General features: G+C 43.2%; 1 protein-coding gene across 1 annotated transcript in view; it reads right to left on the bottom strand.

Annotated features, from left to right (window-relative positions):
* Positions 1-483: 483 nt before the first annotated feature.
* Positions 484-15793, bottom strand: part of LOC311228449 (cilia- and flagella- associated protein 210-like) — a gene marked incomplete at both ends in the record, with an annotated part of 68744 nt that continues 53434 nt past the window's right edge. Inside the window, 6 exons of the mRNA XM_084314356.1 lie at positions 484-759; positions 5194-5358; positions 6896-7033; positions 9016-9208; positions 9974-10101; positions 13581-13737. Of these exons, the coding sequence (XP_084170482.1) occupies positions 484-759; positions 5194-5358; positions 6896-7033; positions 9016-9208; positions 9974-10101; positions 13581-13737 (1057 nt within the window). The remainder of the gene's footprint in view (positions 760-5193; positions 5359-6895; positions 7034-9015; positions 9209-9973; positions 10102-13580; positions 13738-15793) is intronic.

Here is a 15793-nt window from a genome sequence, read left to right as displayed (position 1 = left end):
GCAAATCTGGGCCTATGTTTTGCTCCTTGAGTGTAAGGTTTTGATAATTGTGTAATACTTTTGATTTGAGTGTTTATGCAATCGAAGAAAACTGTAAAGACTAGAGATTAACTGTTTATTTCTTTTGTACATAGGCTGTGCATATGTTTGTTTGTTTGTTTATTTGCTTATGTGTTTTTATTTTGTTATTGGTGTATATGTGTGTATGTATGTATATTTGTACTCCTGTTGGGGCCTCTTGGACCAGATCAATGTTTTATCTGGCTAAATAATGGTTAAATAAATAAATAAGAAACTGATGATTTGGTCCTGTTAACTTTGAATTTTCTATGGGGACTGCCCAGATCCCTCTCATGGACCTGAACCTCACTTTAAAAACCGCTAATCTAGTTCTTCAGTATTCGTCTCTAATTACCCCCCCCCCCGGGCTGAAGCCCCCAATGTTTTCTAACCCTAAAAGCGCCCCTGGTAGGCAGCCAATCACTAGACTGTCCATTCGAGTCCCAGTCTCCTCTTATCCTGCTGGATATCCACGGTCTCGTTCAGCTCATTGATGTCCTGGGTCGTACCGCCCCCGATGCCCCCCCGGGCCGCCTTCTGGAGGGGCAGCACGTTCCGCTGAGCCGCGGCCGCCTCGTGGATCACCTCCTGCGCGTAGCGCTGGAAGTGCTGCTCCTCTTCCGCGGTGATCTCCGCGTCCTTCTCTTCATAGAGATGCCTGTCCTTCCTCACTTTCTGGGTCTGGGCACACTTTTCAGCCTGGATACGAACAGTCGGTATTATTATTATATATATATATTTATTTAATTATTTTTATTTTTATTATTGATTTTTGATTTATCTCTTTTCCATAAGGTTAACATGCTTTTTGTATTTTGGGGGGGGGGGGGGGGGGTATTTTATTTATTAACACATAAATAGTTAAGGGGAAATACATAATAACCATAATGTGTAGGAGAAGTTTAGAATTCTAGAGGCTTATAGAGAACTTCCCCGGTTTTGTAAAATCAAACATACAAAAATATACATATTATTTAAAAAAAGACCAGTAATACTGTTGAGATCAGAGACTCTGTATAGGATTGTTAGTAACTGTCTAACTGTACATATGACTGTTTACACTAGTAACTGTTTACTTGCGTAGACAATTGTCTCCACCAGTGATTGCCTAGTTGCATTATATATCTGTCCCCACTGGAGGGAGCTCTAGGCGGAGCCACCCAGGTATTCTACCTTATGGCAACTATTTATTTAATTATTTTTATTTTTATTATTGATTTTTGATTTATCTCTTTTCCATAAGGTTAACATGCTTTTTGTATTTGGGGGGGGGGGGGGGGTATTTTATTTATTAACACATAAATAGTTAAACAAAAGGGGGAAATACATAATAACCATATTGTGTAGGAGAAGTTTAGAATTCTAGAGGCTTATAGAGAACTTCCCCGGTTTTGTAAAATCAAACATGCAAAAATATACATATTATTTAAAAAAAGACCAGTAATACTGTTGAGATCAGAGACTCTGTATAGGATTGTTAGTAACTGTCTAACTGTACATATGACTGTTTACACTAGTAACTGTTTACCTGCGTAGACAATTGTCTCCACCAGTGATTGCCTAGTTGCATTATATATGTCCCCACTGGAGGGAGCTCTAGGCGGAGCCACCCAGGTATTCTACCTTATGGCAACTATAAAAGGAAAGGTGCCCACCCCTTTCGTTCTCTCCCCCAATGTCTCTCAGAGAGAGAAGAGTTGTACTCAGTGGCGGCTCGCCACTGGTGGCGCTATGGGCGCCGACCCACCTGTTAAATGAGAGAAGAATAAAAAAAAAAAACTTTTTTGTTTTTTGTTTTATAGCCCTATAAATAATATAAACATGTTTAAAATGAATAATATTTACTAATTTTAAGTATGTTTGTATTTCCAATGCACAATATAACGTTATTATCTAAATTAAAAAAACAGCGTTTTCATGGGCAGGAAGTGACGTTTTTTTTAATTTTTTCGTATTTCTCGCCCGGGCAAGAAGCGATAGCGCTCTGACTGCGCGTCACAGTTTGATCGCTGTCTCCGTCACAGCCAATCAGTGCATACGGCGTTGTGCGTTGAAATATGACTATTATGTTGGAATCCGAGCGCGATTTGAAGCGGTCTAGAAAGCAGCGTGAACTTCCGTGAGAATTTCCATAGCCGCATTTTGCGGAGACGCTCTCTGATTGGCCGACGCCAGTATTTTTTTCTATGGCAGAATTTCACAGAGACAATCTCTGATTGGCCGAATCCAATTTCTAATGTTCCAATTCTAGCTTGGTTCCTGGTACTAGGACTGTTGTTTGTCTTAGAGCGTGCCGTGCTGTGACTGCAAGTTCTTTAGACTGTTAAGCTTAGGCACTCTTTCAAAGTTGGTTAAGGTTAGAGTTTGTCTTAGAGCATGGCGATAGAACGCCAGGTAGTTTGCAGTCTGTTCGAGCGGAAATGGACAAAGGAATGTACTTGTTGAGTGTTGTGCTAACGTCGACGAGCTCAGCTGAGCTAACACTTGGCTAACAAGCTATATGGCGGATTATACACGTTTCCTGCCCTGGACGTTTCAACTAAACAGTGAGTCTCTCTCTCTCTCTCTCTAACGTTAGTACTACTAGGCTGGTGCGGGCTAACTGGCTATCGTTCTGGGAGCTAACGTTAGTAGTACTACTAGGCTGGTGCGGGCTAACTGGCTATCGTTCTGGGAGCTAACGTTAGTAGTACTACTAGGCTGGTGCGGGCTAACTGGCTATCGTTCTGTGATTTGTTTACTTGGTAACACGGGTTGCTAAGGAATTTAGGTTTGAGGTTGAAGAAATCTCTCTCTCTCTCTCTCTCTCTCTCTCTCTCTCTTCTTAACGTTAACGGTTGTAAATAGTTTTTTTAGGAGCAGTACTACTGCTGGCCATTCATGAAGCGAGACATTGCTGATTGTTTATTTATCGATGGCTCATTGATTTAACTACTGCAGCTCTCTCGGATTGAAAATACGTGGATTATGGCTTGTTCAATATCGTCTATGTTTGAATGAATGAATGAATGAGAACTTTATTAACAGATTGCAGAATGGGTACAATACAGTACGGCTCAATACACACAATTGTTAAGGGGATGCAGACCAGAGAAAGACGTTTGTCTTGTTTACATCAGGGTCCCAGATTTTCGATTCATATCGATAGTTTAATAGCTAGCCTTGGCTCGTTTAACAATATGCAAAATATGTGTACAGCCCTGTACTCATACTGAAGTTATTCTTGGTATATAATAGGTCTGATTGTGTAACGAATCGATTCCACGTCGCGCTGTGTGTGAGAGAGAGAAGGAGAGAGGGAGAGATCTGCCTGTGTTTGGAGACGGGCGAGTTTTGTTTCTAACTTTTCTATTTATATTGTGTTTCAAGTTGTGAATTAGAGTCTAGACTATACTTTATTTGACTGGTTGTGTGTTGTTGTAGTAACAGCTGAGCGACTCGTTCATAAGAGCCGATTCATTGCCGTGAGCGTGAGTCGAATCGCTCACGTCTTGCCATGAGTCTTGCGTGGTACAGTACTGTACTGTACTGTACATGTTCGCAAAATATTTGGTATAGCGCCCCTAGTGGCGAAGTACCCAGCGGCCGCCACTGGTTGTACTACTACTGCTGCTGACATGTGAATAAAAGAAGCCACGCCAGTTCAGGCACAAGATAGAAACCATGCCTCTTGACCACATTATTGTCGCCCTAAATTGAGTTCTGTTAACAAATACATTCAAAAGATATGTGTAAATACAAACATACATACACACAGTACATACATGCATATATAATGCTTGCATTATCCAGTTCATATATACATACATATAAATATGTTTCCCTACAAAGGCCAAAATAATTAAATAAATACATATAAAAACAAGCATCTCATGTTTTTCTGAATGTATTTAAAAAAATTTAAAAGCTGTGAAAATAATCTGAATCTAAAACAGTTTTATTTACAGTATTATTGAAACACCTCATTTATCAAGCAAAATACATACAAATGTGTGTGTTTTTAAGGATCCACGTGTTCTTCCTGTACCCCAGGAGGACAGTGCAGCCATTGGACAGAGAACCCTCCAGTCTGTGATGTCACTGGGATGTCAAATCTGAGGCCGCTGCTCCGTACACAATGAACGGGGCTCTGACCTCATGAGGCCATAGAATGTTTGCGTGAGCTCTTACACCCAAATACAGTTTGTGGGCTATAGCGTCGCTAATAAAATCATTTATTGCACTCTTTCTTAAACTTAAACATAACATATATGAAAGTGCTTGACTTAAACTTAAAAGCCTCTTGTAACATACAAAATAACTCAAGTCAGAATCTGCATCATTTAAAAAAGTTAAGTAAAGAGTACAAAAGAAAAAAAAGATAATAAATAAAAGATAATTTTGAATAAAAAATAATCATCATAATTTAGAAATGAAATTGCATAAGTCTATGAATCGAGGTCGAGATTTTTTTCCGATTAATCGGGCAGCCCTAATTCAAGGTAGCCTACAATCATAGCCGCGGGAAGTAGGGGTGCTGAGGGAGCGGCAGCACCGCCCCCCCACGGCACGAACGGATATTGATTCAAAAATAAATCTGTCACATTATTATAATAGTAGTTTGGTGCCGAAACCCGGGAGATATGAGCGTTTTGGATCGCTCTAGAACGGGTGAAGACGAATGTCGGACTGAAATTGAAAGAACGAGACAAAAGCGGGGCGCAATCGGAGGAGTTACTACACAAGTTTTTTATCAGATGGACATTGGGGTGTTGCATGGTCGGCACAGCACCCCCTACTCAAAACATCTCCCCACGGGTATGATGCCTACAATGGATAGAATCCTGGGGGGGGGGTATGCCTACAATGGATAGAATCCTGGGGGAGGTAGAGCAATCTTATGGTAATCCGGAGGTTCCCGGTTCGATTCCCGCTCCTCACGGGCAGCGTGTCGAAGTGTCCTTGAGCAAGACACTTAACCCCTAACTGCTCCCGATGAGCAGGTTGGGCACCTTTGCACGGTCGCCTCCGCCGTCGGTGTGTGAATGTGTGAGTGAACGGGTGAAATGTGAGGAACAAATTGTAAAGCGCTTTGGATAAAAGCTGTTATATAAATGCAGCCATTTTTACCATATAGTCACACAGTAAACGTACCATTTGGCCGACGTATAGGTCATGGAGAACTATCCTGTCCGCTTTCATCTTCTGAGCCTTCAGCTGCTGCATCTCCAGGTACATCCCGTCCCCCTTTTTCTTGTTGTGCAGCGTGTCCTGGGAGCGCTGGCGGCTGGCCGCGTCTCTCTGCTCCTGTGTCCGTCTCTGGTGAAAGACGGCAGAGGGGTGACGGTCAAGTCAAGTCAAGTCATTTATTTATAAAGCACGTTTAAGAACTCAATAATAATAATAATAATATCTTAAATTTATATAGCGCCTTTCAGGAGACCCAAGGCGCTTAACAGCTAAGGGAGGGGGACAGGGAACAACGTAACAACAAAATATTAATCAAAACGAGTCATTTACAAATTTGGTGAAAAGGTGGGTTTTGAGTTGGGATTTGAAAGAGTGCAGGGATGTAGCACTTAGGATGTTTGGAGGGAGTGAGTTCCAGAGGGTGGGTGCGGCCACAGAGAAGGCTCTGGGACCAACAGTCCGCATGTTGGTGGTGGGGATGGAGAGGAGACCGGAGTCAGAGGACCGCAGCCTCCGGGGCAGAATGTAGGGATGGAGGAGGTCCGATAGGTACCGGGGGGCAAGGGAGTGAAGGGCTTTGTAGGTGATGAGGAGGATCTTGAAATTGATGCAGGACTTGACTGGAAGCCAGTGGAGGTGGATGAGGGTGGGGGTGATGTGGTGCCAGGACTTGGTGCGGGTGAGAACCCTGGCAGCAGAATTTTGGACATATTGTAGCCTGTTCAGGGCATTACTGGGTAGCCCTATGAGGACAGAGTTTGCATAGTCCAGAAGGGAGGTGACGAAAGCGTGGATGAGAGTCTCTGCTACGGAGTCGGGGAGAGATGGCTGATTTGGTTATTGTTTTGATGTGGGAATGAAAGGAGAGGGTAGAGTCCAGTATGACGCCCAGGTTGCGAACTTCTGGGGAAGGGTGGATTAGGCAGCCGTCCAATTCAAGGAGGAGGTCTCCAACCTTCCGGAGCAGTGACTGCTTGGCCACAACCATGAGCTCAGTTTTCTTGCTATTTAGCTTCAGGAAATTGGATGACATTCAGTTGACGAGGTGCTGTGGGGGGAGAGCGGTGGAGGGTGAGGTGCTGATGTAGAGCTGAGTGTCATCAGCGTAGGAGTGGAAATTGAGACCATGTTTCCGGATGATGTGACCAAGGGGGAGCATGTAGATTGTGAAGAGGAGTGGACCAAGAATGGAGCCCTGCGGCACACCTTGGTTGACTGGGGAAGGGGTGGAGGTGGAGTTGCAGATGGAGATGAACTGTTTTCGGTTAGTGAGGCAGGACTCGAACCAGGTGAGAGCGGTCCCAGTAACACCCAGGTGGTCAGAGAGGCGATTGAGGAGAATGGAATGGGAGACCGTGTCAAAGGCCGCAGATAGATCCAGGAGGATGAGGAGGCTGATGTGACCGGAGTCGGAGGCAATGAGGTCATTGGTGACCTTGGTGAGGGCAGTCTCGGTGCTGTGGTGTTTCCTGAAGCCAGATTGAAAGGGTTCATAGAGCTCATGGTTGGACAGGTGTTGGTGCAGTTGGGCAGCCACTGCTCTTTCCAGGATCTTGCTCAGGAAAGGAAGGTTGGAGATCGGCCGGTAATTCCCAAGGTCATCTGGGTCCAGACCAGGCTTCTTCAGGATGGGCGTGACTGATGCTGTCTTGAGGCTGGGTGGTACCCTGCCCGATTCCAGGGAGGAATTAATTATTCCCACTATGGTAGGGCACACGGCAGGTAGGCCAGCTTTGACCAGGACTGTGGGTAAGGGGTCAAGGGAGCAGGTGGAGGCCTTAGCCTTGGTGACTAGCTTAGCCACCTGGAGAGCGTCGACAGGTGCAAAGGAGGAGAGGGAGCACTGAGGCGGATTAAGAACAGGGGGGGGTGAAGTGCCCAGCACCCCCACCCCATCACACATTGGATTGTGAGTGGAATGGGGGGGGGGGGGGGGCAGGGATTGAGAGATGGTGGTAGATGGAATCCACTTTTCCCTGAAAGAAGTCCTGGAATTTTGAGGGGAGGTCGGTGGCATCTGAAGGGTGATGGTCGTAAAAAGTCGTCTGGGGTGGTTTTGCTGGTTGGTGATGAGGGTGGAGTAGTAGGAAGACTTGGCCTTGGCTAAGGCATCCTTATACCGTCCCACATGGTCTTTGTAAGCCTCACGATGGACAGTGAGGCCGGATTTATTGCGGCGCCTCTCCAGCTGGCGGCCAACCGCTTTCAAGGTGCGAAGTTCAGAGGTGAACCAGGGGGAAGGACGTGTGTAGGTGACTGTCCGGATTATGATGGGGGCGAGAGTCCAGGCTGTAGTGGGCAACCATATCATCAACCAGGGTGCTGGGGGGAGCTGAAGCCAGGTGGGTGGTTAGCAGGTTGGTGAGGGCTGGTGCACTCACTTTTTTTTATATTCCTGTAGGTGATAGCCAACCAAAGTGCTGTACAATCAAAGCATAAAATGTCATAATATAAAATACAAAAATACAAAAAGGCACAGACAGTACATTCAGAGAACAGGACAACAGTAGGCCAACACACTGATAGGGAAGCACAAAGTACAATATAGCACACAGGGGACAGAGGAGCACAAGAAGAGATACAAGGGGGAGGGGGCAGGATAAAATGTGAGTTAGGGTGTGGGGAAATCAGGGTTTATTGAAGGATAGGGAGTAAAAGTGGGTTTTTAGTCGGGCCTTAAATGTCTCCAGCAAGGGGGCAGTTCTGATCTCCAGGGGTAGCTGGTTCCACAGCTTGGGAAGACGGTCACATAAGTCAAGTCAAGTCAGCTTTATTTATATAGCACATTTACAATGACTAAAAGCCAACCAAAGTGCTTTACAGGTACTGTAGGACACAATAAAAAAACACGTACAATACAGTAACAAATAAAATACACTAAAATGACAGTGAAAATTAAGGAACAAGAGCAAGGTGCAATATAAAAAGAGACATTTATAAAAAAAAAAAAAAAAAGTCCAGAGTAACACAAACTACTGCCGTTGGGACGAAATCCTTGTGTCTCTAAAAAAAGTGTTTCCCCCCTGTAATAGACCCTAATCATTTGGCATAAGATATTGATGGCTATAGTGCATTTTGTTTGTTGCTATTGTGTCACAAAGTAAATAAACTCCCTTTGAAACGTTTTTTTTTTAATTTGTACGTCAGCTCTTTGACCGCCAGAGTGGAGTGGACTCGACCTCGATGACTCGGGACTCTGGTAAACGGGGACCTCAACTCGGACTCGAGATTTAGCGACTCGACTACAACACTGGTGTGTAGAGTGTAGGGCTGTCCCCGACTAAGGATTTGGATGGTCGACTATGATTGGCCAAAATGTGCCGTTAGTCGACTATTGGTAAAAAAAAAAAAAAAAAAAAAAGTATAATATTTAAAATATATATATTTTTTTATCATTCCATTTGGGCTGTGGGGGGTGCTTATTGTCTGAAGGAGTCGACTGAAGGCTTCTTGTCCTCTGCAAAAGCATGCAATTGGTCCACTGATGGATACATCTTGATATTTGTCTAGTCTAGTGTGTTCATTAGATGGGTGAAATCCTCTTTCAGTGCCTCTGTGCCTGTTTTTGTAGGCAGTTAGCCTCTGGTATGCGTGCCATTAGCGTTAGCCACGCTTCTAGGCCTCTTTTCTTTTGGAAAGAATGATACAAAAATATATATATATATATAAATATTTAGTTTTTTTGTATTCGACTAAGAGGTTGGCCAGTCGACTACGGCTCCTTTCGACCGATTAGTCGACTAATCGACTAATAGGGGTCAGCCCTAGTAGAGTGTCATGCTTTACCATGGCTTCTCTGTGTACGGCGATGGAATCCAGAGTGGCCGCCCTCCCCTCGTCTTCCCGCCGCTGCCGCAGCGCCCGCGCGGCTTCCTGCTCGGCGACGGCCTTGGTGAACAGCAGCTCGTCCTCGACGACCGTCTTCTCCAGCCGAGCCGAGAGCTTCTCCACGATCCTGTCCTTCACCTCCTGGCTCGCTCTGGAGAACAGGAGGCAGAGGACGTCATAATGAACGCCCAGGAGTTCAAAACATTGAATCCCTATTGATTGATTGAAAATGTTTATTTAACAGATTGCAGAATGGATACAATACAGTACGGCTCAATACACACAATTGTTAAGGGGATGCAGACCAGAGAAAGACTTTCATCTTGTTCACATCAGGGTCCCCCATTTTCAATTCATAATGAGTTGAAATGAATGAATACAAATCTGATCCAATCGGATAGGGATTACAAGTTTTTTTAACTCCTGGGCCCTGTAGTTTTCATCAGGGTGGTCAGTGTGGGTTATTGGAAAGATTAGGAAGTAAGGAATGTAGCAGGATTACAGTAGTCTGAATATATATATGAATATATACTGTATTATATGTAACTGAAATCCATTAAGATAAGATAAGATATTCCTTTATTGATCCCCTTGGGGGAAATGTGGGTGTCATACTGTAGCAGCATGGGGGAGGGGGAGGGGAGGTATAGGTGTGGGCAAGGTAATAGAAAGACTTAAATATAGGCAATAAGAAAAAAATATGAGCAAAATAAACAGTGTAAACAATATAAGCCTGGCTGTCAGGAGATGAAATAATATGAAATATATTAAATGTTTTTGTATTCAAGTTGTTGTTTTTTGCGGGGCTACTCGGAGCTCGGTGCGTCTGGCGAGAGCTTGTATGGAACGCGCAAGAATTTAAATTGGCGTGAAAGTGCAGCTGCAGCATGGTCGTGAAATTGGTAAATAGATTTACCTGGCGATCTCTGCCTCTGTGTCTTTCCTCAGCTTCATCATCTGGTCAAAAAGTTGTCTTTGTTTCTCCTCCACCTCTTGGTGTTGTCTGTCTATGGCTCTGATGACGTGTCTGTTGGAGACGTGCTCCTGTGAATATATCAAGACGCGTTTAGGTCACTCTCGTGTTTATTTATTCTTACCATATATACTGTATATATATATATCTATCCACATACCTGCATATAATCCTTTTTACATATCTGTAGATACTATATCTATATTATCTGTACATAATTCCTTACCTACACTTACTAGTTACGCTGCTGGTCAGTATGACTTACCGCCATAGTGTCTTTATACCTGTATCACTGTACATATTAATACTACAACTCTGTACATACATCTGATTAGCACTATTACTCAGTAGTACTAATTAATATATTTTCATACCCAGTTTAATCACCTGTACATTGTATATTACTATTACACTTTACTGTTACATTTGCACTCTGGTTGGATGCCAAACTTCTTTTCGTACTTGTGCTGTATGATGCTGCTCATGGGCGGCGGGTGTATAAGGCTGGGGCAGGCTGTGCCTTCCCAGACCAGTCGACACATTATTTTTTATTTATAAAAAAAAAAAAAAATCCTTTATTTTTTTCCCCCTGTGTACCTGTGTGTGTGTGGGGGGGCTGGGGTCCGTCAATGGATAGGTGTGGTGACACTTAACATTCCAGACGGCCTGAATACACTGTCTGAAGACTGCAGGCAGGAGCACTCATTCAAGGGTACTATGAATATGCTTGCACCTATACCAAAGCACCTCAAAGCCTTTGAGTCAAAGGCACACTAAGGAGAATAGGCTGGTTTTCAACACAGTTAAATTTTTCAGGAACACTGTCTTTTCATCTCAACCTGTTTTCTTATACAAACAAATTGTCAGATGCAGTCAGGTTCATTCTTATTTTACTAGGTCAGCCGATGATGGACAGATTATGTTACCACGTCCAAAATCAAATGCTTTAAAGAGGACTGTTGTTTATCGTGCCATCAATCATTGGAATAACTGCCCAATGAACAAAAGTAAATTGAATAGTAAAGTGTCTTTCAAATACCACCTGAGAATGCACTACTTAAATATGTGAGCAAAATATTCTGATTCTAATGATGTCTACAATGTTTTACTGTTTTTAGATTATCATTGTTAATTGTGATTGTCATATGTATCTCATGTTGTTATGTTTTGTGTTTTGTGTTGTCTTTCTGTGTGGACCCCAGGAAGACTATAGCTCTCTCTACACTTAACATTCCAGACGGCCCTGCAGGCACCCACCCCCACCCACCCCCACTTCAAAACATGGTTAAAAAATAACTTGTCAACAACATCCCTGCAGAACTCTAACACCATATGATTGCCTGTACCTAATATGTAGAATTATTGTTTGTTTGTACATTGTCTGTACATGTCTGATGTAAATATTTAGCATTTATATATAAATAATATATGGGCATACTGCAGAATTAGGCAGCCTGTGTCTAAACTTGAACTTGAAACTTGAAACTCGGTGTGTGTGTGTGGGGGGGGGGGGTCGCCCCGACGGAGGTGTCAATGGGCAGTTGACATTCCAGACCGCATCCAGTCTGTACCAATCACATCGCACGCATCCGTTTGTATAAACATCTGAATTCGAATGCAGTCGCCAGTTGGTTCCAGGTCACAGCACACAGCAACGGCTGCACAAATGCAAGATGGATATACGTAATTTTTTCAAGACAAAGGAGCAAGAAGAAGATAACAGTAATTCAGAAGCTCTAGAAGAGATCATTGCTGCCTACGATGCCAAGACAAAACGTCACATATTGCTGCATTAAGGTAAGACTGATTGATTGAAATCATATTGAATGCCTTAATTTGAACACATAATTTGCACTACAGTATATCTAACGAAAGGGGATAGGCTCGCTGTAGTCTAGTGTGTGTGTGTGTGTGTATAAATTCAGGACCATGGACAGTAATTAATTTGTGTCACCGCTTCCCCCCCCCCCCCCCCCCATTCTCGCCCCATTACAGCAACACAGACGAAAGACGAGAAGATGAGACATCAGACTGGCGAAGAGAACGCGCAGCCCGTTACTGATTTAATTTGCAAATAAAATGTGCAATATTGACTGCAACTACTGATATTATTAGTATTTCATAATAACCTACATGTCTGGTCTTAAATGAAGGAGGAAAGTAAAAGTCACTTTAAGCAAGGAACAGATGTGGTTCATCTTGGAACGTTTATTTAGATAAGTATAATGACGGAGTTAAAATTATATATTGTATAATAGTGTATATAGGAACCAGTGCCGTCTCAGGAATTTAGCATGTCTATTTTTATCATGCACATTATGTCTTCTTAATACCGTTTTTATTTTATTATTGTATTTTGCACAATCGATGACCACCCGCATTTCACATGACATTTCCCTGAATAAACCTCTTGATTCTCTAATAAATGTCCTTGAATTTGAAACAAATTTGTTGTGTTGTTATTATATATCCTTTCTAATACTATTGCAATTGTATAGTAGTTCATATTTCATGATCAGTGAACCGTTAATCATATTGGATGTCGCATTTATCTGCATTAAGGTAAGACAATGGTTAATATATTATTGGATGCCTTCATTTGAACACTTAATTTGCACTATATATAAATGAGTGGGGCTCGCTGTAGTATAGCCTAGTTACGTGTGTGTGTGTATATGAAATCAGAACCCCTGGACAGTTTGCGACCAAAAATAAAAGGGGGCGTTCCTAAAAGGGGGCGTTCCTTTTGGAGCCTACCCTGCCCTAATGCGCACGCGCCGCCTATGATGCTGCTGTATGATGACAATACATTTGAATGTAATATAATCTTAATAGATAAATAATAGATAATATATCATATTTTCGTTGTATTGTACTTGTGCTGCATGATGACAATACATTTTGAATCTAATCTAATCTTAATAAATAATGGATAGACCGACATGCAATGCTGCATGGGGCTGGTTCTGCATGCATCTCATATCATTCTCATGAGCAAAACACATTTTCTATCACATTCCATATAAGTGAAGGTTATATTAAAGGTGGGGTAGGCAAATGTAGTTCAGAATCATTTTGGTAATATTTGGTGAATTTCTCTTTAATATAAAGACAATACATTTGAATCTAATCTAATCTAGCATTCATGCAGCAAAAACAGATAGACTCAGACTGTTGAGCTTCTTCCCTCAGGCCATCAGAACATTGAACACACATGAGCACGCATGAGCACGCATGCATGCACGCACGTAACTTTAAAAACAGAACTGTATGTTTGTATATTATTGTATATATTACTCATTGCCTTTATTTCTTAAGCTTAGTATTGTACTTTTATTCTTATTACTTTTTTATCATGTCTATTTTATTATCTATTCTATTTTATTATTCCATTTAATTATTTGTATTTTTTGCACAATCGAGGCGGGCATGGCCACCTACATTTCACTGCATGTCTCGTGTATGTATGTGACAAATCAAACTCTTGAATCTAAAAAGGTCACAAAACAAAAAATACATTCAAACAACGAGCAGTTCCTAAAGTCCCCACCAGGTGTGCTAGCATGATGTTTCTGTTCTGTTGCGTCTTCTTCTGCTGCTCCGTGCTTTCCTCAGACAGGTATACCTCCCGGAGACGCTCAATTTCCTGTCCGACTCTCATGCCCTCCAGCTTCTCTCGCTCTCTCTCCAGCTCGTTGGCCTTCATCCTGAAGGAGACGGAGGGAGAAGTGTCATTTACATTTTACATTTACATTTTACATTTACATTTAGTCATTTAGCTGACGCTTTTATCTAAAGCGACTTACAAGTTCTGTACGACAAGTCATCAGGAAGGGCACAACTCTATCAGCTGAGTAACAATGTTCATCAAAGTGTTGCGTGTTACAGTGTAGGTTAGTTTATTAGGACAAGTGCATGACAGTAAGGTTCGTTAGGGTTAGATTTTATTTTTTATTTTAATTTTTTTTATTATTTTATTATTTCAGATAATGGTTGAAGAAGTGCGTCTTAAGTCGACGGTGGAAGATGGGTTTCGGCTGTCCTAACTGGGGTGGGTAGTTCATTCCACCATTGTGGGGCAAGGACTGAGAATAGGCGGCATCTCTTTGATGACCCTCCGGGAGCTTGGATAGGAGTAGGTCTGAGGCGGCCAGAAGATGCAGAGCGTAGGGGTCTTGAGGGTGTGTAGTTAGAGACCATTGACCGGAGGTAGGCGGGAGCGGTTCCCTTTGCCGCACGGTATTCTAGGTCGAGGGCCTTGAAGCGGATACGTGCAGCAATGGGGAGCCAGTGCAGGTCCCTAAGAAGTGGGGTGACATGGGCCGACTTTGGTAGGTTTGAGATCAGGCGGGCCGCTGCGTTCTGAATGAGTTGAAGAGGCTTAGTGGCAGTGGCCGGGAGGCCAGCGAGCAGTGCGTTGCAGTAGTCGAGGTGGGAGATGACTGTTGATTGGACGAGGAGTTGGGTGGCTTCTTTTGTCAGGAAGGGGCGGATCCTTCTGACGTTGCTCAGGAGGAATCTGCAGGTTCTGGTTGTCGCTGCGATGTGAGCAGAGAAGTTCAACTGGTCGTCGAGGACAACACCAATGTCATCATCTTGCATCGCAAGATCTTCAGTCAGTTATTAGGCCTATAACTTGTAATAGAGGACTTGCACTGAATGATTGTCTTCCAACATGGCTGCCTGTAACATAGCAACCGTTGTTTTGCATACGGCGATGGAAGAGACAACGGTTGTCACATGCAAAACGATGTTGATGTATGAGAAATATATCAACAAGAACATAATAATTTGGTGTCTTATTACTGGACCTTGTAAATAATTCACAGTAGAATAATAATATCATGCTTTTCCAGTGTTTTACCTGCTCTACCGCTGCACAGATATTTTTATATATTTTCTTTTAAATATCTTTTGAAAGTGGTTACCAATGGTTACAGGCGGCCATTTAGTAAGAAAGAGAACTACGCTAACATTCTGTGCGAGGCCTTTATTGTGAGCAGTATGATTTGCTTTTAAATGTTCCTTTGATGCAGTCAGAGTTTGGTAAAGCTGCATTCTCCCACTATGCTCCCTTTTTATGGAATACGCTGCAAGTGAAACTTTGTCTTTGTCTCGAACGCTGTTTCTTGCCTCCCACAAGCTGGCTGCAATGTGGACTAAGTCATACATAGCACGAGTCCCCTCCGATACTCGAGCTAACAGCAGTCGCATCTTTCCACCTGCGCGGCTCGATCTTTCAGCGTCAGGGGTCTGGGCTTTGGAGGGGCCCCGCCCCCATCGCTTCCTGATTCTACTGCGCAGGCGCACCAACCGACCTGTAGGAGTCGCTGTCCACAACGCCCGATCCCCACCCATCAGTTTCCCTCCCCCTAATACTGCCAATCTGTATTAGTACGGACGACCAGCTAAACTGAAAGCAATGTGGAGCGCTGGGCTCGAACAGGGGAACCCAGCGTCTCCAGCATTCGTGGTGAGCGCCTTGCCCACTGCACCACATAACCGCCTACTGTGAATGCTTTTAAAGGTATGCTACGATTAGCCCTTCATGAAACATGTAACTGTTTTATCTGATGCTATTGCTGATCTGATTATGCTTCTTGCCACCAATGCCACAAATGCCACAAATCATGTCAAACCCAGATTCGGCTCAAATAAGGGACTAAACACGTTTCGCAATTATGCCACATCAATGTGGAACGCCCTACCCAAAGCTGTAAAGGAATGTGGATCACTACCCACTTTCAAAACCTCTCTCAAGGG

The sequence above is a fragment of the Notolepis coatsorum genome (assembly GCF_963971535.1).
Source record: "Notolepis coatsorum genome assembly, chromosome: 5".
Classification (NCBI taxonomy): domain Eukaryota; kingdom Metazoa; phylum Chordata; class Actinopteri; order Aulopiformes; family Paralepididae; genus Notolepis; species Notolepis coatsorum.
This window is presented reverse-complemented; position numbering and strand designations above follow the sequence as displayed.